At 48.6% G+C, this 26,999-nt stretch overlaps 9 protein-coding genes across 9 annotated transcripts; 5 read left to right on the plus strand and 4 right to left on the minus strand.

Moving 5' to 3' along the window:
- Nucleotides 1-289: 289 nt before the first annotated feature.
- Nucleotides 290-586, plus strand: F9C07_12071 (uncharacterized protein; the record flags this gene model as incomplete). The annotated part of the gene is made up of 1 exon (XM_071507755.1): nt 290-586. One exon carries the CDS (start codon nt 290-292, stop codon nt 584-586), a length of 297 nt encoding a protein of 98 aa, XP_071367862.1.
- Nucleotides 587-1,021: 435 nt separating this feature from the next.
- On the plus strand, nt 1,022-2,800 carry F9C07_2235806 (uncharacterized protein; the record flags this gene model as incomplete). The annotated part of the gene is made up of 2 exons (XM_041293836.1): nt 1,022-1,197; nt 1,255-2,800. 2 exons carry the CDS (start codon nt 1,022-1,024, stop codon nt 2,798-2,800), a joined length of 1,722 nt encoding a protein of 573 aa, XP_041149046.1.
- A 1,128-nt stretch (nt 2,801-3,928) lies between these two features.
- On the minus strand, nt 3,929-7,807 carry F9C07_12069 (putative glutaryl-CoA dehydrogenase; the record flags this gene model as incomplete). The annotated part of the gene is made up of 9 exons (XM_071507754.1): nt 3,929-4,068; nt 4,124-4,307; nt 4,450-4,479; nt 4,630-4,675; nt 6,281-6,317; nt 6,390-6,499; nt 6,563-6,841; nt 6,944-7,478; nt 7,585-7,807. 9 exons carry the CDS (start codon nt 7,805-7,807, stop codon nt 3,929-3,931), a joined length of 1,584 nt encoding a protein of 527 aa, XP_071367863.1.
- A 576-nt stretch (nt 7,808-8,383) lies between these two features.
- F9C07_1771223 (uncharacterized protein) lies at nt 8,384-11,756 on the minus strand. Its single transcript, XM_041293821.2, has 4 exons — nt 11,081-11,756; nt 10,177-11,002; nt 9,851-10,127; nt 8,384-9,790 (listed from the first exon to the last, which is right to left on the minus strand). Exons 1-4 carry the CDS (start codon nt 11,359-11,361, stop codon nt 8,961-8,963), a joined length of 2,214 nt encoding a protein of 737 aa, XP_041149043.1. The 5' UTR covers nt 11,362-11,756; the 3' UTR covers nt 8,384-8,960.
- Nucleotides 11,757-11,765: 9 nt separating this feature from the next.
- On the plus strand, nt 11,766-13,290 carry F9C07_12067 (DNA repair protein rad2; the record flags this gene model as incomplete). Its single annotated transcript, XM_071507753.1, has 5 exons — nt 11,766-11,845; nt 11,922-12,007; nt 12,083-12,087; nt 12,148-12,709; nt 12,769-13,290. The coding sequence occupies exons 1-5, from the start codon at nt 11,833-11,835 to the stop codon at nt 13,288-13,290; spliced, it is 1,188 nt and encodes a 395-aa protein (XP_071367864.1). The 5' UTR covers nt 11,766-11,832.
- A 551-nt stretch (nt 13,291-13,841) lies between these two features.
- F9C07_12066 (uncharacterized protein) lies at nt 13,842-14,245 on the minus strand (the record flags this gene model as incomplete). Its single annotated transcript, XM_071507752.1, has 3 exons — nt 13,842-13,900; nt 13,959-13,991; nt 14,113-14,245. Coding segments are annotated over 3 exons (225 nt in total), but the record flags the coding sequence as incomplete, so codon positions are not given.
- Nucleotides 14,246-15,837: 1,592 nt separating this feature from the next.
- F9C07_2235812 (histone H1) lies at nt 15,838-17,073 on the plus strand (the record flags this gene model as incomplete). Its single annotated transcript, XM_041293834.1, has 7 exons — nt 15,838-15,904; nt 16,000-16,025; nt 16,185-16,207; nt 16,321-16,451; nt 16,599-16,657; nt 16,718-16,900; nt 16,957-17,073. 7 exons carry the CDS (start codon nt 15,838-15,840, stop codon nt 17,071-17,073), a joined length of 606 nt encoding a protein of 201 aa, XP_041149041.1.
- A 1,393-nt stretch (nt 17,074-18,466) lies between these two features.
- F9C07_1791737 (uncharacterized protein) lies at nt 18,467-23,058 on the plus strand. The gene is made up of 5 exons (XM_071508381.1): nt 18,467-19,352; nt 19,412-19,456; nt 19,730-21,300; nt 21,372-22,332; nt 22,396-23,058. The coding sequence occupies exons 3-5, from the start codon at nt 20,171-20,173 to the stop codon at nt 22,870-22,872; spliced, it is 2,568 nt and encodes an 855-aa protein (XP_071367866.1). The 5' UTR covers nt 18,467-19,352; nt 19,412-19,456; nt 19,730-20,170; the 3' UTR covers nt 22,873-23,058.
- Nucleotides 23,059-24,122: 1,064 nt separating this feature from the next.
- On the minus strand, nt 24,123-26,623 carry F9C07_2286353 (putative transcription initiation factor TFIID subunit 12). Its single transcript, XM_041293796.2, has 2 exons — nt 24,730-26,623; nt 24,123-24,649 (listed from the first exon to the last, which is right to left on the minus strand). The coding sequence occupies exons 1-2, from the start codon at nt 26,284-26,286 to the stop codon at nt 24,395-24,397; spliced, it is 1,812 nt and encodes a 603-aa protein (XP_041149039.1). The 5' UTR covers nt 26,287-26,623; the 3' UTR covers nt 24,123-24,394.
- Nucleotides 26,624-26,999: the final 376 nt, after the last annotated feature.

Below are 26,999 nucleotides of genomic sequence, written 5' to 3' on the forward strand. Positions count from 1 at the left end.
CTGCCTCTGAAAACATGAGCACTGAGGTATTTTTAAGTCCAAAGCCCAACTAAGTATTTTAGCCTGGGCCTTTCGAGCTAGAATTCGGATACCGTTATTAGCATCATATCCTGTTACAGTTATTTATGGTGATTATAATTCTCTGATGAATACTGGAAAATAATAGTGAGGAGTACTGTGTTGTCTTTAGCTCCGTCTTGGCCGATACTGACTCCACCACTACCAATCACCATCCTCCACCTCAACCCTGGTATCGTCGCCTCATTCACCTCAACTTCTGAGTCCTGACATGGTGCGGTTTTACGCTTGGCTCATCTGCAGTATCCACCGTTTCCTGATAGGCGCCCCATCCGATGCCGGCAGGGCCACCTACAGGACCGTCCGCCAGGCTTTCCCCACGGTGACCTGGCGGCGTGAGAGCGTTTTCTTCCCCTCGTTTCTAGCTTCACCGATAGGTAACATCATGGGTCTCTTGACCGTCTTCCGACAGGATTTCGTCTTTTCAGCATGGGAACGCAGAGCCAGTCAAGTCGACACTTCGTCGGAATTGGTTTGCCTTCGGACGCATTGCGAGCTTATGCAATAATACCTGCTATGCTAGACCGTGTTTTGCATCACTAGAGCGGGTTGTTTCCTTCGGGAACGAATCTTTCTTTTTGTTAGCTACTGATCAGTCCTGATTGGATATCAGTTGGGCACTCTTGGGATATTCCCCCGTACAGATAGCTTGGCCGTGAAGTAATATATCTTGTCACCTTGTGGCTCCTTCTTTAACGTCCCATTCTACTCTCACTCGATCATTAGTGTTCGTACATCTATATATCCTTTCTTTTCTCCATACATCTTTCTTTCTCCCGTTACAACCTTAAGTCAATCTTCAGATTGTGGTCCTATCCTTGCGAGGACGAAGTCTTGAAGCATTTGGTACTGCTTCCGTCCCCTATACCATACTACGTACCCAAGGTCTATCCGTCGCCTGCATACTCGCTCACAACCCGGCGAGTCCTTCTCTTTATTGGACATGCCTGTATCACATCTTACCTTGACTGTCTCCCATCTCCCCACCTCAACGTCATTCTTCCTCTCCTGTCTACAACCCCTGGGATATCAGTTCATTGGTCGTCATGACGATTATATTGGCTTCGGCCAGAACCCCGGGGAACCGGCAGATTTCTGGATAACCGAGCAAAAGCCAGGGTAAGTGAAAGCAGCCAACCCACGCCAACCGAAGTTGTGTGCTGACTCGCTTTTTAGGGTGCCAGCTGGCGCCGCACATGTTGCATTTCCTGCACCATCAAAGGATGCAGTAGGCCAGTTCTTCATCCACGCGTTGAAGGCTGGTGGGAAGATTCACGGAGAGCCAAAAACCCGTGACTCGGAATCTGGCTACTACAGCGCAGCCATCATCGATGTTGATGGCAACAGTATAGAGGCCGTTTACCGTCCGAGCAGCTCATCAGCTAGGTCAGAGGTTAGCAGGTCGGCTTTGGCTCTGCTCGAGAATGGCTCGGTCGTATCTAAGACAGCCCCCTCGATTGTCTCGAAAGCGACAAGCAAAGCCAGCTCTGTCAAGCCCGAGAGCGTGGCTTCTTCCAGATCTGAAGCTAGATCTTATGTTTCCAAGGCGACGACTGCTGTAGAACGAGCTGCACCATCGGTCATTTCCCGCGAAGTTCAGCCGGCGCCGTCACCAACGTATGTCGTGCATCACACCACTCAGAAAACTGACGATGGTATGGCAGCGAAGACCATTGTTGGTACTCTTATCGGAGCTGCTGCGGGCGCAGCTATTGCATACGCTATGTCAAAAGGCGATTCAGAGCCTTCTGAAACTACACCCCCGCCCCAATATACTCCCCGGGATCTTGCACAACTCATATCTCCGTCCCAAGCCCAATCTCCCTCTCAGGAACTGCAAGGCTTTAGAGCCATCGAGGCTCCCCCGGCCAGAAGTGTCTACTCTCATTCGGAAGTACGTCCGACTTTGACTCGCAGTGTCACCTCAAAGAACCCTCGTGCAAGCACCATTTACGAGGGATCAGAATTTGTTCCACGGGGAGGTGGGGGCAGCGTTTATCTTGATCAGAACGGACGCCGGTCCTCTGAGGGAAGCGTGTACAGTGGCAGCGATTACCCTATCAGAGCCATTGAATACCCACCATCGGTTGATTCCCGGGGTTACGAGGCCACTCTGATCAGCAGCTTCCATGACAAGTCACGAGCGATGGACAATGGAAGTGTGTATTCATCATCGACAATCAGGCCATCCAAAGCCAACTATCAAGACCATCACTCTTCACACAGCTCGCACCACTCGTCGCATCATTCTTCTCGTCATTCTTCCCGCCATTCAATTGCAAGATCTCATTCCAGTAGCACTGTCTCAGCCACGCGTAGTGCCTGCAACGTCCCACTTCCCGAAGGCTCTATAGCATCCTTTGCTTCCAGCCGCAGCGGTGCTAAATCGGGTGTTTCTGCTCGCAATATCCCGCTCCCGGAGAGTGTATATGATGATGTCGACGTCGAAACCAATGTTACTCCTGATGATTCAATCAGCCAAGTTGATGATTCGAGAAGGTCCTCTGTCTCCCATCGTTCCCACGTCTCTAAAGCGGCTTCCCGGATTTCTAAACATTCCAGCAAATTTGACGAGCCCGTCAAGCCAAGTGACAGTGTGAGCCAGGTTTCGAGCCATGCTTCGAGAGCATCACAGCGGACCATCAAGGCAGGCGGCAGCGTAGCGGGAGGCTCCAAGGCTCCTTCCAAGGTCAGCAGCCGGAGGGGAAGCCAAGTTGCATAGGGGTGATTTTGCTCTCTTCTCTTCCCCCTACACCAACCACTTCGTCTGTTTTATTACCTCTCTGGCCTCTCCTCATCGCACTCATCTACAGCTCCACCGTCATTTTATCTCTATATGCTTAGTCTTTCATAATCCTTCATATTTTCACGGCATACGAAACTAAAGTGTGGCATGTTCACAGCATCACCATTGGCGTTATGTTATGTATACATTCGGAGAAGTTATTGCTTTTTGGGATCGATTTAACTATCAACTATGTTTCTATATCGACAGAAGCGTTGTCCGAGAAAGAGGAGCAATCTATACCAGACTCGGACAAGAAGTGCAAAGCCTTCCTTCTGACAAGATACAAACGTAGACAGGAGAGAATAGACTTGATGATTTTATCTTCAGACCTCGGCCGGTGTACACATAGCGTGCTCTGTTTTTAGATTACATGGGGAGTTCAGATATCGAGATACATATATATACGCATCATTGTGACACATCTTCTAGCCTTGGGCGACCGTATCTCGGTAGACATGAAACTCTATACTCCTGGCCGTGTAGACTACCATGAATACCGGGCAACTGTCCCGCGAAATACACACAAGGCGTTACATACAACCACGCCACTTGGACGAGAAATGTAAGATAAGGCATCATCAATAAAACTGGGTTGGATTGGCCTTTGCCTCGATAGCTGCTATCTGATACAAACGCCAACACCAGTACACCATCACCACCTGATCTCCTCACGCCATCTCATAACCATCACACCTCAGGCAAGCCTTCACGACCGTACCAGCAACATCCTCCTCCATCCCATCCCCGGCCCAAGGACGGACCCACGAGCCTTGGGCTATATGCTTATCACGTAATTTGCCCGACTCCATTGATTGAAACAAAAAGATGCCATGAATGCATGAATATTGGTCATAATGATCGTTGGATATGACATTTTCCCGCCGACAGGAAAAAAGGGTAAAGAAAATGGGTAACAAGTAATTTAAGACACGCAAATGGAAAAACAAGGAAAGGATCTACGATCACGGTACGCCAGGCTTCGGATCTGATCTAACGGAACGAAAGAAGACGCAGAAGCGATTTGGAAGACCAAGGTGGCCGTGTTTTATTGAGATTCGAAGATCAGATAGCATATTTCCGGGTCCATTCGCGGGCGGTCGCTTCATACCGACCGCGGTCAGTCTTGTACACATGCGCAATTTCAGGCACCAACGGGTCGTCTGGGTTGGGGTCTGTAAGCATCGAACAGATGGACAGCAGCACTGCGAAGGTACGGTTAGTCTCGGAAACGGCGATCGCGGGGTACGGACGACGAACCTTTAGAGATTGTGAGAGCAGGGCTCCATTGGTCTCTAAGAATGTCCAGACAGATACTGCCATTTGAGTTGATGTTGGGGTGGTAGATACGGGTGGTGAAGTTGACCTTAGGCGGCTTGAATGGGTAGTCGGTAGGGAAGTGGATTGCTAGGAAGAAAACGCCTCCCGAGTATGGAGAGTCACCCTGATGAGCCAATCGCATTAGTGGTTATGTTTCGCAAGCATACAAAAGGTGAGTGGGCAAGCCACAAGGTCCCTGTTTGTCTATAAAAGGACGAGTGCTCAAGGCAGCCAAGAAAAAGAGGTACAATTGGGATTTCACTCACAGGACCCATAATAGTAGCTTGCCAGTGGAACTGCAATAAGATTGCCTGTCAGTAATTTCGCTCCAGAATAGTTTGCGATCGACGAGTGCAGGGGTGCGGGGGCCACAGCGTTGGCCCCGCGACACCGCCGTCAACGGAACGAATTGATATGTAGGACCAGGGGTTTCCGGAGAATCATACCAAGTCTTCACCTACAGGTCCAGCGGAGCAGGAGGAGGGAGGATCACTACAGAAGAATGGGAGCGTTAGCATTTCGGGGTACAGTGATCCATCAAAGGAGGGTATAGTTTAGGAAGTGCTTCATCAACCCCCCGCGGGAATAGTGGGGTGTCTCGCTCAGCGGCACAATGGAGAACGAGGGGAAATCATGGAGACAGAAAGAGATATAGATATCTTACCGGCCGAGGTCAGAGAGTTCCTTGTTAATTCTCTTAAGAGCCATTTTGTTGGTAATGTGATTTTTTTTTTTAGAAAAAAAAAAATAAGAGAGTGAGAGAGAGAGGCTTTTAAAGCGACCGCTCAGTCGAAAGAGCGGTTGGTATCGAATTTAAGAAATCTGCACAACACAATCCGGTCAGTACTTTTAAGGCTGGAGGTGATGGAAGACTAATATTATCTATAGGATGTAATGAGAAGGAAGAGAAGGAATACATCAAAAATCAAAAGAAAGTTTTTTCTGGGGGGAAAAGGAGTGTTGGTGGTGGAAGTACTCACAGTGAGAATGATTACGTCGGAGGGGGGGCAAAAGGAGAAAGAGGGGGAATTGGGCTGAAAGAAGAAAAAGAGGAAGAGGGAGAGAGGGAGAGACAGAGAGAAAGGGAAAGGCAAGAGTGGATGAGCGAGATCCAGTGACCGTATTACCGGTCATGATATTTTACCATACGTGCCTTCCTCTCAGCCACATCCCCTCTTGAGCCACACAGAGATACTACGGGTCTACTAGTACGTCAGTGCTCCGTACAGTAGTACGAAATTGGTAGTGCTCTGTAAGTTTGCGCAAGTGCCAAAGTTGACCCCGAAGGTAAGGTATCGCCACTTTCAGCCATGGTTCTTGTCTATGACTGGACACTAGTTAACTACATTACCATGCCTGAAATTCTCTCTCTTTTTTTTTTCTCTCAAGGCCTTCTTACATGTACAATTGCATAACAGAAATCACCATATAAAATACATACAATGGAGACCCGCCTTGTTGCTACACTTTGTACCTGTATGTATGTACATACACATACGGAGGATACTACTAGTACAGAAGTTCTTTCCCTTCCACTCACAGATGGCAAGGTCTGACAGACACCCGCCCAGCCACACAGACACACAAACACACAGACACACACACACACACACACACACACTCACTCACTCACTCACTCACTCTCACTTACTCTCTCTCTCTCTCTCTCTCTTTCTTTCTGTGTATGTGTGTAGAATAATTCAACGCATTCTCGAATTACTTCCTCCCTCTTCAGCGACTCCACGTCCAGATCTCGATCAAAACGTCATTTTCATATTGAGCCCACGCATACATCAAGCCTCGCGTGCCCACGTGGCGCAGTCGAATATCACGTGTATATAAGGTACTGATTCTCGAAGGCTCTGCTGTACTACCAAGTAGTAATAGTACTGCGACTTAGCGCCTAGCGAGTGGGGATTGACCAGTGATAGTCATGGCGCAATGGACTGGTTTAGTAGGACGTTGAACACTGTTATTTGACTAGATGTACCATTTGTCTCTCGACCTGTCTAACTACTATAGTTATACACATTACTGTTCCCAAATCAGTCGCAAGCGATTCTACGAGGATGACAGCGACAAGTGTCCTAAACAAACGCCTGGACTCCAGTGATGGCGCGCCCCAGAATCAATGCTATACCAATCATTAGCATCAGGCCCCTCATGCTGGAAGGAACGTCGATTTTTAATTCGGTCAGATACTCACAGTGAATGTCGCTCTGTCCTTCGTATGTCTGCACTACAAACAGGTTGGCTACGTGCCGGCCGATATGGTATTCGTCGCTGGTCGCATTTCCGCCGAAGACTTCTTGAAGTCTATCGGGGGGTTAAGGTTAGTACATCTCGACCGGGAAAGGAAATGGGTGTGGAACTACATACATCCGAGAGTTGGCCAGGGCCCGGTCACAGTTTTGTCTTTTAATCATGGAGATCATTTCAGGGGTAGATTTGCCTTCGTCCTTGAGCCTAGCAACCTGGGTTGCTGCTAGCGTTCCATAAGCAGCATCTGTGGCAGCATCCGCCAACTTCTTCTGGATTAATTGATACTTCGCCAGTGGGTTGCCCTTGAATTGCTTCCGCTCTAAGGCATAGGTCCGGGCACGGCTAAGGCAGTCTTCAAGAGCCCCCATGGCACCAAAGGCGATACCTAGTCGGGCACTGTTAAGACAGGTGAAAGGTCCAGTGAGGCCTTCAACATCGGGGAACATATTCTCCTTTGGAACCGGACAGTCATCCATTTGAATCATACCGGTGATAGACGCCCGTAAGGCGGTCTTATTTTTGATGGCCGGAGTCTCCAAGGTGCCGGGAGGGCATTGGTCACGTTCCACCACAAACCCGCGGATCTTGCCTGTGCTCTCCAGCTTGGCCCATACTATCAAAATGTCGGAGATGGGGGAGTTAGTAATCCAAGTCTTCGTGCCGGAGAGCGAATAATAGCCCTTTTTAGTAGGATGCTCTCGCGCAACTGTTTCCATAGAACCAGGGTCCGAGCCATGGTTAGGTTCCGTGAGACCAAAACAACCCGCAATCTTTCCCTTGGCTAGCCCTGGCAGAAATCTATCCTTTAGCTCCTGGGATCCAAACTCGTAGATGGCCGTCATCGCTAGCGAGCTCTGCACAGACATCCCTGATCGGTATCCGGAATCCACTCGTTCAACCTCCTTAGTGATCAGACCCGATGCAACAGTGCTGGCACCTGCACAACCATAACCCTCAATGCTGGCGCCAAGAAGGCCCAGTTCGCCCATTTCTTCTAGTATTTTGCGATCATAGTTCTCGTTTCGATAAGCATCTGACAGACCCTCATAAGTTAGCATTCATATCCATTATCCCTCTGTGCAATGAACCGAGGCTTTCATATACAGGTGTCAGCTCTGCTAAGGTGAGAGATCGCATACCGAGAACCCGGGGTAACAAGCGTTCCTGGCAATACTGTCGCGCCGTGTCTTGAATCGCCAATTCCTCCTCCGTATACAGCTCCGATGCAGCCAGAGGATCTTCCCAATTGAAGGCGGTCGCGAAACCACGCACCGACGCATTGAGTGAAGCTGTTGGTGCATTGTGCACGTGGCTTGCCGACTGGAGGCGACGTGAAGCCGCACGGAGCAATGATCGATTCATGATGGGTAGTATAAGGCGCGGTGACAGATAAAAACCTTCTCAAGCAAAGGTGGACGTCAATAAGCTCTTTCTATGGATATATAAGCGTTTTACAGCAGAATTGGCAGCTAGTACGGCATACGTGAATAGAAATAGTAGTTGTTGCGGGGAAGCTGTTTGAATCGCTCGAACTTAAAAAAAGGCCGAACTTAAAGAAAGCAAGACTTTCCCTCGGCAATCGCTCCGGGTGTCGGCCTCCCGTTTGGATACTTCCGCATCCATCTTCCGCAACCACAGGAATAGCCGTAAGTCCGTTGATACAAGACGGATATCAGAAAACAGGGCCCTATCATTCAATACATCCTATGGGAAGTGCAGGTGGATATCCGGTATTTCCCCACCCGCTATCTATTGGTTTCGGCTTGGGTTCCGTTTCCTCGGCAGTGTCACCCAATGAACTAGTAGAGCTTCATATATACCATATTCGATGTAAAACGTAAGGGGAAAGGGGAGGGAAGAAAAGAAGAAAAAGAAATCAATGGAAGTAAGTAGTCATTATCCAACCTCCCAGTTGTACCGTAGAATGGCTCGTGGACATGCTGTCATCCTCATCATGTTATGCACTACGATCTAGCATCAAGCCAGATCGTACACTTCTCGATTTCTATGTACGCCGAGATTGTTATACAATCAGTTCATTGACTTGAGAGACTTGGAATATGGCACATATTAGGTAATTCCGTGTGAAATGCTGCAGCGGTTGGTTTGATAGGCGAGGTCTCCTCACTCTCTAATGAGTGAAGCTAAGTGTGCCGGCTGCGAGACCTAGTAGTGAAGTCTGCCATTATGAGGCATGTTGAGGATAAGTTCTATCCCCGGGCTTCAGAGGAAATCGGAAGATCCGTCTGTAAGTCATAAGACAAGGTCTCCAATACGGAGAGTTTTACGGTTCATGCGCCAGCACCCCGAGCGAGACCTCTCTCCAAATGGAAGCTCTCGGTGTACAAAAGACTCAGTAAATTAGGCTTCACCACCTCATGAAGATACGCCTCAGAGCACTCCAGTGCTTTATAGGAGCTAACCAAGGTTGTAACCAGGAAAAGGGATGTATAACAAGCACTTCCCTATCACAATCTGCAAAGGTTCATGGAGGCGGCGGCGGCGGCGGCCTGAATCAGGCAGGCATTTGGGACTGAAGAAAGTCAAAGACCCCTGTAGGGAAATACTCCTCGTCGAAGCCCCACAAATCAGCCATCATAGGATCCACAGAACCCTCCGAGAGACCTGGTTGTTGCTTCGATTGTGCCGCAGCAGACTCCAATCCACTGCCCCTCTCAGCAGACAAGGGAGCTATTCCTAGTAGCGGGGGCGGATGGTTCAGTATAGTATCCCGCTCGCCCAGTGGTTGGGCTCCAGGGATGATTATAGGTTTGAACATAGAATTCTGAGAAGGGTCACGAAAGCTCTGTCCTGTAGGCTGTCCGTTGTAAGAATTCCTTCTCTCCCACTCTTCAAGCCCCGTAAGCATTTTTCTCAGTCCACGGGCGATGTGGTGACTGAGGTGACGCTCGCTAGCTCGTCTACTGCAGGACACCATCATCTCAATAACACGTCCAACCAAGGCCCGCACGTATGCGATATCAATGGATAGGCCCGCTGACGCAATAGAATTCTGCTTGCCCGGCTTACTAGGTATACAGCTCGAGCAGCTTCTGGCTGCGATCTTTAACAGAAATACAGCGGCAAAGGTGATCATGCTATGTAGATACAACGGAACACCGACCAAAGCCCTCTGTATGTCAGGCTCATCCAGAACGACCAATAGAGTGCCAATGGCAGATTCAATGGCCAAGTTTGCACGTTTTTTTCGCTCGTTAGATAAAGGGCGGGCTGACAGTGAACAATGATATGTCCGCAATGCAACAGAATTCAGTTGTAGGCGGGAGAAATGGTAGTGTAGATAGACGGCTTTATAAGGGTACGCACCAACATAACGACTCCCGGCTATTCAATTCGACATGTCAGATCGCAAATTTCAATCAGAAGACACAAGGATAACTATACCTAGGCGAGGTAACCACGCAGACTGCCACTCCTCAAGATCGGCGTCAAATTTGTCGATCGTTGTAAACTCGCTCTCAGGTACCTCAAGGTCGACGTCGGGGCCAAAAGCATGGTATATACGAGTAAGGATAATAAACAAATCTACCTGGCTGTGCAAACGCAGGTCGGATTGTGTTACAGTGGGGGACATAGTAAATGTATTATGATTGGTGATACTCTTGTCCTCATGGATTATGGGCGGTCGGCCATAAGCGATGGAAAAATGGTGCTCCAGGGTCTATTATCGTTAGATCCTGCAATATACAAGTTCAATGGAGAAGACTTACATAGAGAAGATACCATAATCTTGCTTGCTCTTGGTGCTCAGGTGAGCCTTGAGTAGCCTTTCTGTATGATTGGTGCAGGTTGCGCTCGGTTGCAATACGGACTGCATACCCCGATAGCTTCCAACTGACATCTGCAAGCCAAAAAGCGCCTATACATAATGCGCGTAAATCATCCAAGGTATGGTGTCTATCAAGCATTGACTCCGATGCTAATTTCGCGAACTCGGTGTAGCAGGTATCAAAAAGTCTTTCTTTTTGCGGCATATGCAAAGCTGTAACAGCGAGAATGGCTGCAGACAACATTGAAGAAGAGTTTCGGACTGAGGTGAGGTCCTTATGCACAAGGGCTATACCATCCCATAAATAACGATTGAGCACCTGGTCAAAGAAACAGAACAGCTCCTCCGCTTCCTGTGGATCCACAGTCCCTCGCGAGATAAGGTCAGTGTCGCGGTCCGAGGTATGATGCCGTTCGGGGGTTCTTTCTTGAATATCACTCAGCTGGGTCACTTCATACAAGCTGCCCATTGGAGCAGTAACCAATAGTTTCTCTTCCCTGTCAATAGCAATTTGCGATCGTTGCTGGGTGGTGTGGGAAGGCGGGTGGGATATTCCATCCACTGATTTAGCACCACCATCGGTCGCATCTCTTCCGACGTCGCCCCTCGAGGTATGTATGTCGTCTGTAGAAACTGTAGACCCCCGTCGACCGCTCTTCTTATGCGGTGTTTCCGCTGACTTGCCAACGGCCTGATAGTATGAGAGCTCTGGTAGTTGTGCCTTTCTGAGTAGATCTGCCATGGCAAGCTCTATCGTTGTCTTCCATCTATACAGTGTGTACAATCGGGTTAGCAAGGAGACTGCTTGGTGGAATCCAGGTTGAAACGAAACAAAGCGCACGTACTCCGCTTCATCGTCCAGCAAAGTTTGGAGGCTCTTGTTGACGACACATTCCAAGCCCATGCGACGACATCTGGAGCAGACCGATTCCCCTGCCTTCATATCACAACGGACTTTATGCCTTTTGCATTCGGTGCACGCACGTATTTTTCGCGAAATCTTGGGTACATGTATTGATTCACGTCGAGAGTTAGCCTCCGACGCAGGATATGGCAGAGCACCCCGGGGAGGTGAAGCGGACGACGCATCGCCATTGGCTTCGAAATCAAGGCGACTGCGTTTCATGGTTTAGAAAAATTCATCGTTAAGGTCACAGCTTGCAGTGGGGGTCTCGTTTCTTTTTATAGATATTGTCTACGGCCACAGAATTGGATTTCAAGTTGGGAAGAGGGGGAAGGGACTGCAGAAGATACTAGTACTGGAGAGAATGCTAACCTCTCACTGCCTTAGGCCATACTGTTTAAGCTTACTGAAACCGTTCCTTTTCACTGGCCAGGCCTAAGAGGGGACCCTCGAGCCTTAGGCGAAAGGAATGGGGTTTTCTAGCGGGGAAGTCACGTGGAATGTGTGTCGCCGGAAGCTAACCCCGAAGAGGTCTAATGATGTATTCCCGCCCGTCGCGCGTTCTCGAAGCTCGGCGCGCGTTTGGTCGCGGTATCACTCTAGAAACCTTTTCTGTGATCTTGGTTAAACCAAGGGAGTAGTTCTGACTGGTTTCCCTCGCGGTTTTCATATTACAACAGCAGGAAACTCATCATGGGTATCAAGCGTAAGTTAACCTCACCCAACCACCTATTGCCCTACCACCGTGTAAGCTCGTTTGGTACTGACTTTGATCTCTACAGACCTGTACCAGGTAATCGCGGAGAATGCCCCTGATGCAATCAAAGCGGGGGATATCAAAAACCATTTTGGCCGAAAGGTTGCTATAGTATGTCAGGTCCTTCCTTGTATTAGCTGTGCACTACGGCGCTGTCTGGGCTAACGGATTATCACTGGAATCTAGGATGCGTATGTAACTTGATCGTTCTTTAGGGGAGCAAGCGAAGACTAGAAACTAACATACCACAGCTCCATGAGTATCTACAGTTTTCTCATCGCCGTGCGCTCCGAGGGCCAACAACTCATGAGCGATACCGGTGAGACCACGTCGCATCTGATGGGCATGTTCTACCGCACTTTGCGAATGGTCGATAACGGAATCAAACCTCTTTATGTTTTTGATGGAGCTCCGCCAAAGCTCAAGTCTGGCGAGCTAGCTAAGCGTACCGCTCGGAAAGCCGAAGCTACTGAGGCTCATGAGGAGGCCAAGGAAACCGGCACAGCGGAGGATGTTGAGAAGTTTTCACGGCGTACAGTACGGGTTACGAGAGATCACAATGCGGAGTGTAAGAAGCTGCTGAAGTTAATGGGTATCCCATACATCGACGCCCCCACTGAGGCAGAGGCGCAGTGCGCAGTCCTTGCACGGGCGGGAAAGGTCTATGCTGCTGCTTCCGAGGATATGGACACGTTATGCTTTGAAGCCCCCATTCTTCTGAGGCATCTTACATTCAGCGAACAGCGAAAAGAACCGATCCTGGAAATCCATCTCAGCCGCGCGCTGGAAGGACTCGATATGGACCGAAAGCAGGTAAAACCACTCATAATTCCTACAGCAGCGCTTGGTCTTGCTTATGGTTTGCTGTACAGTTTATCGATCTTTGTATCTTACTTGGCTGCGATTATTTAGAGCCAATTCCCAAAGTTGGACCTAATACTGCCCTGAAACTCATTCGGGAGTTTGGAAGCCTCGAGAAGGTTGTTGAGCATATGGAGAGCGACCCGAAAAAGAAATACGTTATTCCGGAAGACTGGCCATACCAGGATGCAAGAGAACTTTTTCTCAACCCAGACGTGAGAGAAGCTAGTCACCCAGACTGCGATTTCAAATGGGAGGCACCAGATATTGAAGGCCTTGTGGAATTCTTAGTGAAAGATAAGGGCTTTAACGAAGATCGAGTGCGCAACGGCGCAGCTCGGCTTCAGAAGAACTTGAAGACTGCCCAGCAGTCACGTCTAGAGGGCTTTTTCAAACCTGTGGCCCGGACCGATGAGGAGAAGGCGAACCTCAAGCGTAAGCACGACGAGAAACTTCAGGAGCAGAAGAAACGCAAAAAGGAAGAGGCCAAAGCCAAGAAGGAGGCCAAGGCAAGACCCCGCGGTGCTGGGTGAGAGATTCGCTCTCCTTGATCCAGTCAATATTTTGCACGACGGGGATGTTCTTAACAAAGCGACGTCTAAGTAGGGGGTCGGAAAAAAAAAAAATCAAAATAAGACGGCGTTGGCGTTGCGTGAAAAGCTCACTGGGTTGTCGTTTTTTTGGTTCTGAGCTGCGGCGTTTCATTGATGGGTGCAATCACCGACTATAATATTTGTATATCCTATGAATAGGGCTAAGATATTTCTGCAGGTAGGAGAGCAGAAAGATGTGATCGTCTCTAGCGCTTATCATCTTCGAGAACATGCCTTTTCTTTTTTTTTATCGAGGGATCTGCCATCGTGGATCGGTAAGGCCAGGTCGCCATGTGCCGAGAGACGCTTTCAGTGAAACCCAGCTTGAATTCCGTGATCCCCCTGCGGAGAAACATGAAAGTAGTAAATATAACGCTTAATCACATAGACATAGCCCTTCTTCATCATTATACCTTCTAAGGAAATGTTTCGCCGGTTGTGACAGCTCATAGTGTGGTTGGGCATTGTTGTAGTGATGAACACCATCGTACCTCAACACAGCGGATGTTGATTTCTTTGGTTATATCGGGAAATGAGACCAACGTTCGTTCTAGATGGTGCAGTTAGTAAGCTATTATCTCTAGGAGACAAGGGTTCGCCGTTGTTACCGCTGTAGTCCGGGAGATCAGGTTCAAGAACTCCTAGTTGAGTGATATATATGGCGGGCGGGGCAGTAGTTGGATCCTACGCACTACAGTAGGGTTACCGAGTCATGAAGGAGATCACAACGCTACTAGAACGCCACGACCAATAGATACTAACGGCCTAGCATTAGAGTAGAGCCCATAAGCTCAGTACCCAGACACATCAATTCAACTAGAGGAGATAACTGTGTCGTGCCTGGTATTCCATCAATAGCCGCCTCCATGACGATGACCGAGTTTGAGCCGAGCATCCTTAGAGGTATGGGCTGTTCGGTTTAACCTGGCTTGCTCAGGGTACCAGAGGGAAACAGGAAATACATATCAAGCAGGAGATAGTCGGGGAGGATCTAGAAATCATGATATTGAGTGGGGGTTGTTTGCTTGGGTATTCATGCTTACTACTAGTAATATTCTAGAGACTAGAATCAATCCATGGTCACGATCACTGAGCATGCATCCACCATAGCACAAGTGGGTTTTAGCTAGGTAGACTACAAACTGAGTCTCCCCAATATTACTATATTTGAGGCACAGGTCCACTGTACGCAGTATTTCGGGGCCTGAATAAAAGGCTTCTTGTACAGTGCAAAACACATGATTCATACATGCCTACGACCAGCGCATTGATCAGGCCTCACTGCCAATCGCCAGAGCACCAACCATGGGTTGCGATCTATATTCTTCAAGTAGAGGAACCAATAACCACACGACCCGTCAGCGTTTCAAGTATGGAATCTCCTAAGTTAGGAAGAAACTCAAATAGGCGATCCATACATCATCCCCCCTCGTGACCTGAACGGCACGAGGCGGCCAAATGGAAGCCTCCACGGGGATTCTCCCTCCATCGACAACATGCAAGGGACAGACAGCTCGACACCTTCCGTATAATTTTGACTCTTATGGTCACCCGGCAAGCTGCCAGGAGGCCATGAGCTTGATCAAACAGCAGATTTCAATGGCCGACCCCAATGGATGTAGAATCCCCAAAATTGGTTTGGTCAACCCGGAATTGCTGATCCCGATATAGAGCCAACTAGACCGGAAGGTAGAGCAACTGAAGACAATATTGATGGTTCTTTAAGCTTCGAGAACTAATTAATATAGTCATGACGATTGCGATACACTCTTGTCGTCCTTATTATCGCAAAGAACCCTCTGTGGATAGGGGAAAATGATACGGAAATTAGGTACGTATACATGGAAGGAGGCGCGCCTCAGCGTTCTCTTCTTTCTTTATCCCACCGAAGGCATTAGATAAAGACGTAATATAGGGAAGCTGAGCATATGCCTGGAAAATAATCCCCAAGGGATATATAACCTAAGAATTATCTAGGAGAAAGAGAAAAACCAAGGAGGGAGAGGGGGTGGTGTGGGAAGAGGTGGAAGCAGAACGCGTAGAAAGACTGCAGAGGATGCGCGTGGGAGGGAGTTGAGGATGTGCGATCGATGAAATGCAATGGGATATCCACTTCATTACCAAAAGCTAGCGTAAAGGACTACCTCTTATCATAATATTGATCACCCGAGAATACGGCCCTACCAATTATCTACCGAGAAAATGCACAAAGAAAAAGGAAAAAAAAAAGTGGGAGGAAAAAAGAGGAGAAACAGCAGAGGGACTTTGACGTGTAGGTGCTTGGGAGTGATCTTGTGTCAACACCCGCTGCCCTATAAAGCGCGGATGCCCCGCGGCCTTCCACCCCTTCCGTCGTCGACTGCTTTTTCTTCTGTTTCCACCAACGATCCACCCTTACGCCTGTTGAACTTGAATCTCGTCTCGTAGACCGAGGTCTCTTTTATAACTTCAACTTAATATTACAAGTGATACCTACCCACCCTAACGATGCCTCCCAAGAAAGCTTCCACCGGCGCAGCCAAGAAGACTGCCTCGACTCATGCTTCCTACCGTGGTATGTCTTTACTGATCTTTCCTCACCACCACATCGCGCCGGAGTGATTATAATATCGTTTTTGTCGCGAATGAGTGCTGATTCATTTGATATAGATATGATCAAGGATGCTATCTTGAATGTGAGTTGATCACGCCGTTCCCGAGGCGCTTTGGGAGATGGATGTTGGGTCCAAACTTCTCCGACCGTGACACGTCTGCACGGTGCTGGACCATCCCAACGTCACGTCGGAATCTCTTTAATTTTATCTCAAGCTGGTCGCTAACATCTCGTCCTCTAGCTGAAAGAGCGCAATGGTAGCAGGTATGTTTAGTTTTGTTTTCGCCTCCCCTCACAAGGCCCGGTTCGTCAGCGACGTGGCAACCGCAGAAGGCGCCCAAGTCGCGTATTAGGCTAACTTGATCGCCCCATGACAGTCGCCAGTCCATCAAGAAATATGTTTTGGCAAACAACAAGATTGCACCTGCATCTACCAATGCTTTCGATAGCCAGTTCAACAAGGCTATTAAGGCAGGTGTTGAGAAGGGTGAATTCACCCAACCCAAGGGTAAGTCAGAATCTATTGCGCTCGCGTTCGACAGTCGTTTCACTTGTGGCCACCGAACTTAGCACGTTGCTGCGTGTGTCCACTACTCTATTACCGTCGCGTATCCTTTGTTTTGATGGGGTGTGGGCTGACGCGTCTTATCTCCAGGTCCTTCTGGACCCGTGAAGCTCGCCAAGAAGGAAGCTGCTCCTAAACCTGCTGCCAAGGTAAGTGATCTATGTTTACTCATCTGTCTAGAATTCCACCACGATTAATATAATTATCAGAAGAGCACCACCGCCGCTAAGCCGAAGAAGGCTACTGCCACCACTACTAAGAAGGCTGAGAAGGCCGAGAAGGCCGAGAAGCCTAAGACGACCACCAAGAAGACTGGCACTACTACTACTACCAAGAAGAGTGTCGGCAGACCTAAAGCGAACACCGCGAAGCCTCGCAAAGCATCCACTACTGTACGTATTGCCACCTATTGCGCTTGTCTCGGGATTGTATACTAACATACAAGCAGGCTCCCGCCGTTGTCGACCAACCCAAGGTCATCGGCAAGACGAAGTCTGGTCGTGTGACCAAGACAACGGCCAAGCCTGCTGAAAAGGCCACCAAGAAGTCTACCAAGAAGGCCTAAAGCCAATGTCTCGCAGAACATATTTTTGAGCGACTAGTTGATTTCGTGTTCGTTTTGGTTGACTTCACGAGGGCTTCGGGGCTGTATCTTTCTCTTTCTTGGGTTGTATCCCTTCTTTCTTCGGCTGTAATTTCTTTTTTCTTATCTCTATCTTATGTCGATGCGCTGACTGTTCCTGGGATATGTTGATGGTTTATTCTTTCGTTATCGGTAGGGTTGGCGTCTTGCGGTGGATATGGGAAACGTCCGTCTTTTTTTTTCCTTTTTTTTTTTTTATTTCCTCTGTGCTTGATATTTATTTGCAGCACGCGTCAGCGGACAGAGCTACGTTGTGGAATGGAGTTGATAGCTATGCTTCTTCAGCGGAAGGCCCCATATTCAGTCTCGGTGTAGAATCGTAGAAGTCTCTCAGCCCGGCTTGTGGTCTGGAGTGCAGATACGTAAGGGAGACTCAAGATTCTTGTTGATCCGACAGCTACACGAGAAACAAATTATTGACTCTGACATGAGCGGCAGCTTTCACGCTTTCACTAATTCAAGGCAGGGCTGGGGACTGTCGATTGGGTCAATGCTCCTAGCTAATGATCTCTCATACCTAGCATTAACGATGCATATTCTATTTTATGTGATCCGAGTGCGGGTGCTCACCTGAGAGGGTAGTAGTAGATGGACTCCAAGCTCCTTGAGCCAATTCCAAAAATAGCAGATAGACGACAAGTACCCACCCAATGAGCAATAGTACTCCGTACTACGTAGGTATTTGAAGAATAACCTTGTAAGCACTTTGAGCAGGCGGGTCTGCCACCTCTCAAGGCCCAGTATTGTGTCAAGTGTGCAATACGAGTTCTTAATCAATACACCGCATATGAGCCTGTCGAGTACTTGAACATACCACTGAAGAATGACGGGCAATACACATAGGAATTCATTGCGTCAGGACAGGACAGGATCGTTTGGGTGTGACGTTGGCACCGTCGATCATTAGCACAGCATCCGCCGCGGTGGGATAAGGAGGACCAGGCTGCGTCTGGGAACCCTATCATGGCGTAATTCCATGAGAATCCTCGTAGTACTAGTAGTAGTATGTGAGTTACTCTTGGAGGAGTAGATATTAGTGATCGAGTAAAGAAAAAGAAGAAGAAGAAGAAGAAGAAGAAGAAGAAGAAGAAGAAGAAGAAGAAGAAGAAAGTTGAGTTTAACGTGTGAAAATATTAATTTTATTATTATTGTCATTAAATTAATCACTTTTTCGAATTGAGGGAAACATAATTTGCCCGAAACATTTCATTCCATGTTTTAAATACTTCTTGGAAGCGGCAATTGTAGTATGAGGACTTTAGTATACTTACTTCCACAAGGATTGTATACATACTCCAGTATACTAGAATTGCCACTAGTACAGCTGCATAGCTTATGCAGTTTGCCGCCCCGTGTCAGTGTCTCCGTGAAGTGTCAACTTGTCATCGCGATACATACACATACAGGGTACTTCGGGATGTATGATACCCGTTGTTTCAGTGTGCAGTGTATGAGGCGATGGGCAATTTCTAATTGATCTTGGCGGATAATATGTACATACTCTGTACATTATGGGGACCGAAACCGATCAATCGGCCTATGGACTTTGTGCAAATAGTGTCTACTCCATACTAGAGTAATCCTTGGTTTCTAGTTTTGATTCGACATGATGTATAAACATACTCCGGTATACCATCCACATAACCCACAGATCAATATTAGTCTTGTACAAATATTGTTACCTAAGGGTTACTGTCCAGTAATAGTAGGAGGAATCAATCAAATGGTAAAGCAACACATGGTTGACGTTCCTGATCTTCCATGATACAGCCGGGGATGGGAACCGTTCCTTACTTATCTGTATGGACTATTACAATACACAGGGCTACCCCGTTGCTAAAAGTAATTAATGCTGACTACTTAATCAAAGTGGAGCAAAAGATCCATCCTGACCAGGCACAATAAGTGACACAGATGGGTCCTTCAGGTTTCCATGTAATAGTATCTACCAACCAGCCTCCTTTTTGCATTGCGATGTTATGATTATACTTAGTGTTCAGTAAAAGAGAAATTTGAAAAATAAGAATAAGAGGTAGAGCACTTTAGTTTCTCTGCGTGCCACGGGGCATCAACCATCTGTTTCTTTATCTGCCAAAAAGGATACTTACCTCTGCATTATACACCCCTCTTTACTTACTACGGAGTATACCCGCTACTAGGTAACTACTACTAGGTACAAGTACGGGAGGTACGGAGTCTAGGTATGTACATTGTACATACAAGGTACCTCACTTCGTACATACCTCATACAGTCATACAGTGTAATACTACCCCTTCTCCAGGCACCCTTTTTTCCTCTTGTAAGGTTTTTTCCCTTTTTTTTTTTTTTTTTTTTTCTTCTTCCTTCTCCCGTTGTCCTGCCCAGGCCAGAGTTACAATACCGGCCCATACCGAATTATGAAGTCTTTTTCCCTCTTCCCCTTCCCTACTTGAGAATAATACCGTCAGTCTTGTTCCTCTTCCAAAGTTTCCCCCAACCCATCAATCATCCCATAACGTCGACTTGTGTCTACTTTTCACACACTCTCTCTACTCGTCCTCCTTCCCCTCCTTCTCTAATTCGCCCTTTAATCAACAGCTCTTCCTTCTACTTTTCCGTCCGGCTTACCTCTCTTTTCGCACTCACTAATCGTCTTGAACTCGAATACGTTTGCTGTGCCGGTACTGGTCGACATACAATTCGCCATTTTCCTTTCGTTTGATGAACATGCCAATCCGTCGTTAAATTGATGCCACGCCCTCCCGGCTGGTGGCTTCGCTCGACTCGGGGACTTTGTACTTGCATCTCGAATCCTGCCATTGATCGGTCGCTGCCACTCTTCTATCCCCCTTCCTTTCCTCGCTATCTTCACTCCCGTCGTCGGCCGGAGAGACAGTCGACCCCGGTTCCCGCCCAGCACGCTGGCTGTTTGCTGAGCTTAATAGGCCCACGCAGGTCTCACCTCACCGTTCTATCCCCTCCTTTATATACACATCGGTCGGCGCTTCCACTTTGTGCCGGAGTCGAAACCTAGCGACCATGCCATCCTTTTCTAATGATAGCTCTTATCAGACGGCCACTGCCACGGCTACCCACCCTCGTTCTTTTGACTCGCCGCCAGGGAAACCGCACGATAAAAGTCCCGTGGGTAACACTTTTCTGTGGACAAACTGGCCCAATGGCGACACCAGTCACCTTGACACCCCCGGAAACGACCGCCAACCGCTCGCGAATGGCAGTGTGTATTCTTTGAATGGACCCCGATCGAGCGCCAGTTCATACAACCGGGATCTGTCACATTCGAAAGATGGAAGCATGCACTCACTAGGCCATGTATCGGCCCGAGACCCACGGGATGGTGGACGGCCTTCCATGACGCACGAACAGGATTTCGCGCGGAAGTCTACTGATGCAGGTGCCGGAGCAGGTTCAGCGACAGCGTCAATAGCCAGCCAGCAGCCTAATGGCACATCGCTCAACCCACGATCGCCAAATGGAAGACCTATGATGAATGGGGATCATGTTCGACGTTCTGCCGATGGGCTGGTTTCTTCGGAATCGATAGGGAATGTTTCGGAGACATGGCAGTCAACTCCACAGCCCAACGACACAGGACGCCTCTCACCTGACCCTGGCCGTCTATCCCCGTCACCGAAAAGCCCCCATCGGTATTCTTCCCCCCCACTCCCATCCAGCACAGAGCAACCAGAACCGGCGAATACTGGCCTTCGACATCGCCATACGCTACAAGTTCCAAGAAACCCTAGCGGCCGTCGAAGTAGTCGCGACCACTCCGAGGATGCGGCATATAGCAGTGGACGATTGTCTCCGACAGGAGGAGTTCGCCGTACCTCTTTCAGTCTTGGCCGCCGGGCCAGCAAGACCAATCGCTCGGATACCTTCCTGGACGAAGCTAATCCTGATGAAGATGCAGCCAGATGGGCAGAAGCCATCAAGCAACGGAGGGCTTCAAAGAGGAGACGCCGGGATGACGACGATGACGACCGTGTTATCGTGGGAACAAAGGTGGATCAAAACCATGTGAACTGGGTTACAGCGTACAACATGCTTACGGGAATTCGGTTTACCGTCTCGAGGATCAATGCAAAGATGGACCGGGAACTCACATCTGCCGACTTTGAGGCCAAACATAAATTTTCTTTTGACATGTATGCTCTAGTGCCCCCACCCCCTATCCTATGTTCACTCGTTCTTTCACTTACACTAGATCCGTGAGCAGAACTGGCAATGAGTTAACACCTTCTGCCAAATACGATTTCAAATTCAAAGACTATGCGCCTTGGGTCTTCCGACATCTGCGAACGAAGTTCCGGATTGATCCCGCCGACTACCTGATGTCTCTCACAAGCAAGTATATTCTTTCAGAATTGGGCTCGCCTGGGAAAAGTGGCAGCTTCTTTTACTTTTCGAGAGACTATAAATACATCATCAAAACCATACATCACTCCGAACACAAGCTGTTACGCAAGATCCTCCCAGAGTATTATAAACACGTCGAGCAAAATCCCAACACACTAATCTCACAGTTTTATGGCCTTCATCGTGTTAAGATGGCCTATGGACGCAAAATCCATTTCGTGGTCATGAACAACCTCTTCCCGCCTCATCGGGATATTCATCAGACTTTCGACCTGAAGGGCTCGACGATCGGCCGTGACCTGCGTGAAGAAGACCTTGAGAAGAACCCACGAGCCACTCTGAAGGACCTGAACTGGGTCCGAAGAGAACGTCACCTCGAGTGTGGGCCATCGAAGCGGGACTTCTTCCTGGCGCAGCTTGAACGGGATGTTGAATTATTGAAGCGGCTCAAGATCATGGATTACTCCCTATTAGTGGGCATCCATGACTTAGAGAGGGGAAATGAGGAAAAGCTTCGTGACAAGACATTGCAAGTTTTCCAACCCGGCGGTGATCGAGAAGAAGAAGCGAATCCGAACATGCTCATGCGCACACCGTCGAAATTGGAAAACGAGCGCAAGGCCCGTGAGCTACGCATGTCCCTAAAACGTGAACGCCCAGTGCCTCTGGACAAAGCAACCGCAAAAATGCCGGAAGAAATTCTCGACGAAAGAAAATTCCATGTCTTCTATTCCGACGATGGGGGATTTCGAGCCACTCATGAGAATGGTCAGCCTGGGGAGGAGATCTATTACCTCGGAATCATTGATTGTTTGACACATGTGAGTCAATGCTTGATGCAGACAGTATTTTTTTTTACGAATGCAACGCTGACTTTAGATAAGTATGGCATGGTGAAACGATTGGAGCACTTCTTCAAGGGCCTGTCCCATGACCGGAATCAGATTTCACCAGTCCCCCCCGAGGGTTATGGTGATCGCTTTGTGAAGTTCATCAAGGGCATCACTATGTCTAAAGAGGAAGCGGTACGTTGTCGGGAGTCTCGGCAACTGGGCAGAACATCTGCTGAGCGTACTCCTTCTGTTGAACGGACAATACAGGCGGCGGAGAAAGAAGCGGCCAAGGATGTATCTTTTACGCACCCTCGGACGTTATCCACAGTTAGGGACCCCACGGACACCAATTCAACGGGTCCAACTTCGACACTACCGATCGTGGACGAGGCTGGCGAGGCCAGTAGCGTTGGTGGACAGAGTCAGCATAGCCGGCACGGCGCTCCGTCAGCGTCAGAGAAGAAACTCCCACCACTCCCTAACCAAGACCATCTTCGACCCGACGGGAAGAGAAGGGCGATCGCTTGAAACGTGTATCCGCACTCCCTTTCAGCGAACGGTTTTCCCTAACTTCAAGGCGATGAACTCTGGTTGATTCTCATGATACCCTTTTTGCAGCTCAAAATTCCTCTATCATATTCTTGGCGCCGTGGGTTCTCTCTTCTTTGCCTGCGCAACGCAGTCTCTCTTCCATCTGTCCCTATTCAATCTCTGGAAGAAACCACTCTTGTGATATTAGCCATGTTACCACGATTGATGTGAGTTTCTTTCGCTCTCGGGCACCCTGTGCCTGTCTTCACAGGACATCTCCTTTCCCCCATTCAATGTTTTCTCACATCGACTTGGTCCCATCTTTGAGACCGTACTTTCTTTAACCAGCATGGCAAGCGGTATTTGATCATGTGTCCCATCATTTTTGAAACATCTACCTACCTACATCTTTCTCTCTCCTTATCTCTTCCAGATCCTTTCCTTCTTGTTCGTGTGTGCGTGCGTGTTCATTCTGTCTCTCTTTGTGTGAGCGACTCCAGCAGTCGCCTCTCTGAGCGTTGGAGCCTGATCCATGCTGACTGGTTCTGGCTTTGTCTCCAGTCTTCCCTCGACTGCTTTTATATTCATTGTATCATTTTCTCCTTTGTTCGAAGTCAAAGGTCGATCTTTCGACTCTGCCCTTTTCTTTTGTTTAATTTTTCCCTTTTCTCTGCTTTTCTAACGTATGCCACTGGCTGAACGTTGTCCGCCATTGTTCTAACCGCTTATTTTTTGCTGTCTTTTGTATACATGGATGGGAGAAGCGAATGCCTTTAATTTTTGCATGAGCAGGTCTGAGCGGTTTAATTATGTGTGTTGTCTGTGTTCTTTTTTGTTGTTAGATTGATAGAAGACGCACAATAGGCGCTGTTCCTAGAGAATTGATACCAATCCGCTTTTGTTTCAAAAAGAAGAAGAATAAAGAGGATATCATAGATCACCGGTTCTGCTATGTGTTTGCTTTTGTAGAACATCAAACCTGTAGTTAGAAATGAAAAGAACTACATTAGGCGCTTTGCCCAGCCGAAATATTCCGACGAGAACCCTGCGGTTGATTATTGAAACCGTACTAAATGACTTCATGCCTCTGTTTTTATTTTGAGCATCTTTTTGAACCCACGCCCCGATCCATCCAACTCTCCTAAAGTGGGTATAGCATTCGTTACTTGAAAAACATCCATGAAGAAACGCCATTCTACATGCCAGTTCAGTGCAGCCAGAAACTAGGGGAACAAGTGTAAAAGGATAAAAAAAAAAAAAAAAGATATAGAATAAAGGCAAGCACAGGAAATGAACAAAAAGCCACCCAGTGACGCCAACTACCGAACCATGAAGTGAAAAGTTGGGGGAATAAATGTAAGAACGGTATTGTTAAGACAATTTCTTAGAAGACAAAAAAAAAAGTAGGGCAGCCAAATCAGGAGGCGTTCGATACTTGGGTCATCGATGTAGGCATATAATCCCTCTGGAGACGATGACTGCGAGAGTGAAGAGAGGAGAAACGAAGTAGATGCAGGAATTATTCAGCCTTGCCTTGTGTCACTTTGGCAGCTTGGATGGCGGACATTTTCTGGGTCCAGCCTTGTGTGGGCTGAGGCTTCTTGACGGTGCGAAGATCATCAGTTGAGAACCCAGAGATGCGCATGTTGTAGTTACGTTCGAGAACAAGCTGAATATCTCGGATCTCGAGGGTAGATGACGGGCGTAGTTTAGCGAGACGGCAAGCGGCGGTAATCACGTCGTCAACGAAGTCGTCCGCCATTTGGAGGATGAACTGATGAATGTTAGATGATTATCATAGAAAAGATGACTGGGTTTACTAGGGACGTTGAAAGAGTAAATGGAACAATGTACCTCTTCAGCATCTGGCGTAAGACCCTCGCCCTCTCCTCCTCCAGTAACCTGGCGAACCAAAATGTCAAGCATTTTCTTGCTCAAGACTCGCTGGCCCTCGCCTTCAAGGACGTACCCAGGGTGTTTCTGAATCGCGGGCTGACCCATCATACCCATAGCGCCGTGGCTGGGACCACCTGACAGGGTTGGCCGCGCTGGTGCCATAGCGACAGGCTCCGGAGGAGGGACATTCAGGGTTTTCGGAATGGCCATATTGATATTTCGTGCCGTGTTATCAGTGGCTCTATTGGGGATGTAGCCCTGGGGGTGCGCATGCGAGTTGGTCGCAGGCTGCGGCATGTTCTGTTGCTGGCCCATGTTATTGTTTGCATTGTTATTGGTATAGTTTTGAGCAGCCTGAGCCATAGCAGCTTGCTGGGACAAAGGACGTGGGGGCCCTTGCACATTCACTGGCTGAGCTGAAGTAGGCGTGGGAGTAGAGCCATCCAAGTTAGGCACTTGCGTGAAGGTGACCTGTGAGCCAGGAGCTCCTGGCTGAGACTGGGCTTGCGGTGGCGGCTGTGGATGCTGCTGTGGCTGCGGCTGCGGCTGCGATTGCGCTTGGGGAGGAACGACTGGTGGTGCGGCAGGCGCGGCAGGCGTGGCAACCGGGGCCGCTTGTGCAACGGGTACTTGACCTTGTTGGGAGACTGACGGTGACATAGCTGTCTGGCCAGCTTGGCTTCGTGCGGCGCTTACCGCAGAGGTGATAGTATGAGGCGCAGGCGTTGGGGCCTGTCCAGGATGCATTGACACGGGTGTGTTTGCGGGGCGACCATCAGAACCAGCAGGGACAGTGGGAGCTGGTGTGGCAGTGGCACCTTGTGGTTGACCTGTAACGTTCTGTACGCCTGCTCTCTGTTGCTGCGCCTTGAAGTTTTCTTGTTGCTCTTTGAACTTGGTCAAGAAGTCACCCCCTTCTCGGTAAAGCTTCTCTGCCGCAAGCTGCCGATTTTTGAACTCCTGTAGCTCCTCCTGGGTCATATTCCCGGCAGCCTGGCGCTGGCTAAACTGCTGACGTAGCTCCGCTACACGCGCCCTACCGATCTCTTGCTTTTGCAACGCAATGCCGTATCGTAACCTGGCCTCCGGAAGCCATGACTGTGCTTGTTCCTGGCTGATATTGGGAGGAAGAGAGAATTGCAGACTGTTGACTTTTTGTTGAATCTGGGGTAGGAGCTGATTGAAAGTCTGAGGGTTGACCGACTGCGGCCGCTGACCAGGCTGACCAGGCTGGCCCTGGAGCTGTTGTTGCTGGAGCTGGCGATTCTGTTGGAATGCCCGCATACCCTTCATCAGACTCTGAGATATCTGGGTAAGTCTCGAGTGCGCGTGTTGATATTCTGTGCTCTGAGGATCGCGGTTATTGAGGACCTCCCAAAAGTTGCGCACCAGCTGAGTGTGTTGACTCTTCTGCTGCTCGGTGAGATGAGGGAGCTTTTGGACTTGATCGGTCCGGATCAGATTTGAGTGCTGGGTAACCATGGGCTGGGCCGCAGGAACCTGTGAACCATCCATTTTTCTCGATAATAATTTGACACAGGACGGGAGCGAACGTCTGGGTTACTATAGATATGAGTGGGCCGAAGGTAGATGTAACGCCGAAAACAAGGGAATGATGGGTTGAATCCGTGCGACGGTTGAATGGTAAAGCTACGTGGATGAGGCCACGAAGCGGCCGGGCAAGAATTGGCAAAGTTCAAGTTCAATTAGCGCGAGGGCCGATAACTGGCAACAAACACTGCAGTCCCCGTCAGGAGAGATAAAATGGAACGAACGATTCGGGCTCAGAATAGCGATGATGGCGGAGAGTTTGGGAGCCTCAGGTCTTCACGTCTTGGCAATCAGTGTTGCTCCCAAAGCGGTAATCTGGGGTCCAGTGACCTTGGTATCACCTTTTGCATCAATTCTTATATAATCTCCTTCTTCTTTTTACGTAAGGCCTATAGTGTTTTAAAATATTCTTGCTTTCCTCTTTCGCCATGGATTTATCTTTTTTTTTAAATTTCTTTTCTTTTTTAGGACCTCGAACTAATGTAAATCATCCAGAATCAATTATCAAGTGCTATGTATGTTCATTCCAACAAAGGTGAATGTAGTACCTCTGGATGTTAATTTGCACGATAACCATTGCCTTGTACTACTGCTCCCATGGAAATAGTTGCGGTGGTGAAACCGCAGGAATGTCAGAGATGGCAACACTAACGTGAGGAGGATGACGTCTTTAAAAA

The sequence above is a fragment of the Aspergillus flavus genome, chromosome 6 (genome assembly GCF_009017415.1).
Source record: "Aspergillus flavus chromosome 6, complete sequence".
Taxonomy (NCBI): Eukaryota; Fungi; Ascomycota; class Eurotiomycetes; order Eurotiales; family Aspergillaceae; genus Aspergillus; species Aspergillus flavus.